General features: G+C 42.6%; 1 protein-coding gene across 4 annotated transcripts in view; it reads right to left on the reverse strand.

The window, feature by feature from the left end:
• CELF1 (CUGBP, Elav-like family member 1) overlaps positions 1–6000 on the reverse strand; it is a 35730-nt gene that overhangs the window by 24446 nt on the left and 5284 nt on the right. Inside the window, exons 1-4 of one of the 4 annotated variants that reach the window (XM_009875013.1) lie at positions 3623–3699; positions 1294–1481; positions 489–571; positions 42–90 (exon numbers count right to left, since the gene is read on the reverse strand). In XM_009875013.1, the coding sequence (XP_009873315.1) occupies positions 42–90; positions 489–571; positions 1294–1481; positions 3623–3693 (391 nt within the window). In that variant the 5' untranslated portion in view covers positions 3694–3699. Of the gene's footprint in view, positions 1–41; positions 91–488; positions 572–1293; positions 1505–3622; positions 3700–6000 lie in introns of those variants that run through there. The other 3 variants (XM_009875011.1, XM_009875012.1, XM_009875014.1) reach the window with 3 other exon arrangements.

Consider the following 6000-nt stretch of genomic DNA (forward strand, 5'->3'; position numbering starts at 1 on the left):
CACAAATAACGCCACCGAACTCAGACTTTAGTACAGCTTACCATTACTCTTTTCACTGTCAGCTGGTTTCATCTGGATAGGATGGTGCATCTGAAATGGGAAAAGGTCATTTAATCCTAAATGCATTCACTTGATACTATACAAAATACATCCCATAGTAATTGTGGAAGAATGAAACGGTGGCCTAAATTGCCTCTACAGAAGTGCATATGTTACAATAGAGATTCTGTAAGAAAGAAAAGCTTTCGTAGTGATATGCCATCATTCCTCCTCAGTGAGGAGCTGTGCCCACCCACTTGCCTACCATAAATCCTCCCAAATGTCCCCAAATTCCCTTAAGATATGTTATCACACTAATCTTGTGACACCGCTCTTTCGAACGGTTATTTTAAAAGATTATTTGAGGGTAAGATAAACGTATGTTTGTACAACAGTGGTGTCAGAGCTCAGAAAAACAAGATGTGAGGAAAACATGGCTCTTCTCTTACCCCTGGGAGGATCTTCATGTTGTGAAGAGCATTCTGTGCTTCTAGTGCAGCTTTACGGGTATAAAATGTAACAAAACAGCACCCTGCGAGTGAAACAAAAGGTTTGCCAAGAAAGAATATCACCAATCTTGATGCACTGTACAGAAATTCAAGTCCCACCGCTAGCCTTCCAGTGCAAAAGGTACGACAAGTGGCAGAGGGCAGGCATTAGAATAGGTCGGTGCTACTGCCTGCGACTGTTTTAAAAGTATTTCCAAGTGTACTACATTCAGACCCGACCCAGCACCACCAGCACTCCATTACACCATTCAAATGGCTACTTCCATTATCAAACTTGACAATTATTTGCTAGTTCCAAAAACTTCCTTATATTCATGAGAAATAAGACATTGCATATAACTGATCTGCAAATCCAGGTACAGCAACCAGTTAGGATCTGAGGTACACAAATGACGAAGACCTCAATTTTATATTTTATCTGAAACTGTGACGCTTCCAGCAACATTCTGATCACATCACGGCATCACAAGGGTGCTCTGGAGCAACACACTACTTGAATCCATGCTCTTCAGTATCCCCATCACTGCTGAGCTCTAAAAAAGCCATAAATTCTGATTTTTCCTCAGCTCAGCTAATAACTGGATCACAGTCCAAGCACAATTAGGCATATACATTTAAGACTATAAAGCGTGGGCCTGCACGCACACAGCTCCGACACACAGGGACGTGTGACACAGCTCGGACTGTAACTACGTGAAGGCAGCTGAGACCCCAAGTCTCGCCTGAGAAGTGCAGCAGTTCTCACCTTTGCTTTGAGGAGGGTTTTGGCTCCTGTCTCTCAAGACATTGATTTCATAGACAGCACCATACTGTTCAAAAAGTTCTCTTAGATCCTTCTCACACCAGCTCCGTGGGACCTGACCCACAAACATCTTGATGGCATCTAGATCAGGTTGGTCGGGGTGATCCAGTGTGCCATTCATTTTCTTCGAGCTGTGAAAAACAAGAAGGAATTTCTGGTGTATATCTTTCCACAGATTCTGGATGCCACTGCAGCTAGAAGCAGCGTGCTTACAGTGAGCTAAGAAAGAAAATATGTATTTCTACACATATATAAAGGTTTATGACTGAGTATAAAGAGATCACCGTTCAGTCCCCATGCGTTGCTTGATCTAGCTGAGAGGCGTCCCTGCCCATGACAGGGAGATTGGATTAAATGATCTCTGAGGTCCCTTCCAGCCTAGGCCAGTCTGTGATTCTGTGATCCTTGCATATTCCCAGCCCTGCACACTAGAGAATATTCAGAAACATCATCCACATTCGTTGGCAAGCTACGCACGCGAAGACCAAACACTCTCTCCACAGTTGTTTAAAACTTCTCCTTACATTTGTTCCTATAATGTAGTCAACATCTGGGATTCAGGACAGAAATCTCTTGAGATGACTGAAAAACATCACTAGTTCAGCCACGTAAAATGTTACAGAAAAAGAAACCAGAACAGGAAGGAATCTAAACTCAGTCTACCCACAGACTACTGAAGTTACCGGTAACCACCGAAAATTAGAGGATAACATTTTTTTTCACTGTTTTTTAAATGTGACTATCTGGAACTGTTTCCTAAGTGAAGAGTCATCTTAAAACAGAGAAATAGGTCCAGCTGAACAGATGAGAAATTTCATTAAAGGTTTACAAGGCAATAGCTCTTTATGAAACTAGGGAGCTTTCAACAACTGGCAAAACCACAGGCTTTGGCTGTAGGTGGGATTTGACAATCCAGTCAGTCTCAGACTGAATCAAGTTGAGTAATTCCGGGTCAAGTGTTAACACAGAAAAAAAAAAAAAGTCACTTCTTGGACTACAACCCAAAAGTTCTTAGTATGGAGATGTGCCATTCAAACAGCTCCCAGCCCAGGAACAAAGCCGTGCTGTACCCAGCCATTCTCCGCTTTCTGCATCGATTCCTCGTCGCTGTTTGCCAAGCGCAGTGCCAGGTCCTGTTATCAGCAGTCCCAGCGCGGTGTAGCACAAGACCCATCTCTACTGGAGACTGACTGTAACGACACCCTATTGCAGCTACGGTGATTCACAGGTTAAAATTGCTAGAAAGGACCTGGGGAGTGGAACAGTAACTACACAATGATTCCCCGCACCCCGAAACTCTGCTGAAGAATACAGGTGGCCTTCTTCCAGGTCATCAGCTCCCTTCACCTCTGCTTTTTTCTTTAGTTTTTTAATGGCTTCTTAACTTCACATTACAGTAAACAGTGTTGCTCTCACTGTCCTTCTGTAATCGTATTCACTCCAAAAAGAATTTTAAAAAATTCAGAAAAATAACATCCAAATCAGGTATTGTTTAGTTACTTTTTTCCCTTCAACGCTGCTGTTTGGAACCTAAGGAAAAAGCGATGCCAGGGAAAGCTCAGAACTCTACAGCTGTACGAACAGACCTCAAAACCAATAAAGGTTCTAACTAGAACGGGAAGGAGCCATCATAAATTCTTTCACCGCTCCACCTTCCCACTCAGAAAGGGTCGGCACCTCCTCAAACAGCCGGGCAAACAATAGCTTTTACAAAGGGGTAAACTACCTCTTCTCACTCCAGCTGAAAAGTACTGGAAATCATTCACTCTCTTCCAACTATAATTTTCAGCGCTGCCTTCTAAGCCCTGGGTCTTCAAGAGCATAGCACAGCTTCAGTTAACTGGGCAACACGTAATGTGACCTCAACAGCATTCAAAGAATCTTTCATTCCTAATTAAAAGTTCTAGCCTGAAGTTGCTAATAGGGAAGAATAGAAAATGTTCTCCCAACAACTGATGTAAGTAACTGATTTTATACTACCAGCACCTGTAACATATTACAGACAGTACTGCCAAACAGCTTTATTCCTCCTTAGTCCTCATCCCCGAAATTACCAGATCATTTTTTCCCCCCCTATCCAGAAAACAGCATCAATTGTCAATGCCCACCAGGATTTCTTCAGGAAAACAAATCCTAGGCTCTCCTGCCTCCTTCACACACAACATCCCCCCTCTCCCCCTCCAGAGGAGTTCATCAGACAGCAGAGGCTTCACAGACCGCAATTCAACTGTCACTTTAGTTATAAACTTGGCCATGAAGACAAAATACTTACACAGGGCTAGCATTCAAGGAGCAGTGGTCCACCATCATCTCTGGGAGAAAATCCAACTTGAACGCAGCCATCACCTCAGTTTGGGACAAACTACTAACACTCAATCAGTGTATTGCCTAACCCCCAAACAACGCCACTTCCAAAAGTCCTGCAGGTCTTAACACTTCAGCCACACAAAAAGCACTCACACCACAGGAACAGAAGCTCAGGGAGACGAGCAATAGACGCCACAGAAACAGGCTGGACTGGGAAAGGGACATGGAATCCCAGATTAAAAAGGGGATGTGACCATGTGAAGGGAGGCTCAGCTTAATACACAATGAAAACGCTGATGCACTGGGCTTGTTTTGTGCGATTTTCCCTGGCGAAGCAGTACCGAGTGCACTGTCAGATAAACAGAGTGTCAGATCCATGAAGATAGCAATGGGTAACAGAGCAGAAAGAATACAAACTCCAGTCTTTCCAGCCCCAGCTAACTCCTTGCCTCCCAAAATGGGAGTCTGAGGCCTTGAGTTTCGGGCACTTCCCATTCCACCCATACTGGGGTGTGAAGCCAAGAGGTTCCTTCACCACAGGCGTTTTCAACGGCTCTCGCTCTTTTCACCTCGTGCTAGTTTTGACACTTCACTAATTTCTAGGGAGAAAAATGCCAACTAAAATGCTTCTCTGATCCTGCCAAAAGAAAATAAAAATCAAAGCTAAAATGATTTCATTACTCAAAAATTCCTCTGCTACCACAGCACACCCAAATCTACTTCTTTTATAGGAACAAAACACGCGTTGTTCTGCAAACAGTATTTTGCCCATCATGCATCTATAAATCCTTCTTTCTGCTGTGCCGACGACTGCAAGATGCACCTGCAGTTATTTAGGCTGGCCAGGACATACAGTTTCCTCTAGGTTTGCACACTTAGAGCATGTCAGTTAAGTTTTTCATAAAAATCCCCAAACATTTCCAACCTCTGGAACAAACAAACAAACCAAAAGGAACATTTCCAATGATCTGCCTACAGTGAGGTTAGTTAAAAGGTTACTAAAAGGAGTTAGGCCTCATAATACAAGGAGATGTGCACGTTACTGCAAAGAGAGGACATGAATTTAACACACATCAGATATTCAAGAGTAACTACTTCACACTTACTACGTGGTAAATGTAAGGAAGTCTACTCTCTAGTGGAAAAGGTGTAAGCTGCCTGTTAAGAGCATGCAAAGAGGCACCAGAGAGTAGGTCACTCTAATAGCTTTCAGTAAATTGTTCATATCTACCTTCAGACACAGCTTACACGCTTCCCACCTGAAAAATCTTATGTTGTGTAAAATACACCATATTCAAATGTTAAATTGAGCCAGGAGCCTACTTTACGGATTTCTCTAAAATGAACCCACAGAGCAAAATGCTGCAGATTTCTATGATTAGAACCGCAGAAGATAAACTGAGGTTCTCGCCGCTGTTCACGTAAATCTACAGAACTCTGTAAATTCTGGTCCTACCTATGAAGATCAAAATTCACTCCTTCTGGTCTCCCAGCCATCTTCAGCTTTTGAAGCAGCCAGTAAAATATCCCAGCAGCCATGCTCACTGTGGGTTTGAGGAAAGATTATGTTGGCAACACTCTAGAAAACTGGGTTTAAAAAGGTTACTGAGACTGATTAGTTTCCTCAAGAAAATCACTATGTCATCATAATTCAATCCTACACCAACTCTTTACATCTCTAGAAAACACACATCAGATATTCACAGCTCTCTAGATGAGGGGAAGAGTGGATTGCAGGCTCCTCAAAACCTAAGTCACATCTGTTTGTTGCATTAAACCCGAACTGCAACAAGTCGCACGGTTCTACTTCACATCAAATTCAGTCTGCTGGCTTCGACAATTAAAACATCAGCTTTGGGCAACCATCCTGCTACTTATTCATTCCTAAATCTTGTTATACTTACTCCAGTTTCCCCTGTGATGTGCTCGTTTAATGAACAGCGCCAAAAGTATTTCACGTGCTGTTTCGTACGGTTTGGGGACCGGCAGAATCAATACTAGAACATCTGAAGGGACGCTGGCCAAGCCTCAGGGTACCCTACTTCTGTAGTAACAGTGGCAGCTCCAGTGACAAAACATTAGTGCACAAACAGGTCTGTTTTAATGTTATTTACTTGAAGGCATCAAGCTAGTGAAATTAGAAGAATTACGGACTTCATTTGTGAAAATATCTGAAAGAGTGGAAAAAGACAGTATTCTCCTACTGCACAGAAGTAAGAATTAAATGAAGAAACAGTGTTTCTTTGGAATTATAAAAACCACAAAAGTCATCCTAGTCATTGCTCACAAAGAAAGAAAAAATAAGAGAGCTAAACACACTTATTTTTTGCTCAGATGTCAAAT

This window comes from Apaloderma vittatum, unplaced genomic scaffold, assembly GCF_000703405.1.
Source record: "Apaloderma vittatum isolate BGI_N311 unplaced genomic scaffold, ASM70340v1 scaffold2378, whole genome shotgun sequence".
NCBI lineage: Eukaryota > Metazoa > Chordata > Aves > Trogoniformes > Trogonidae > Apaloderma > Apaloderma vittatum.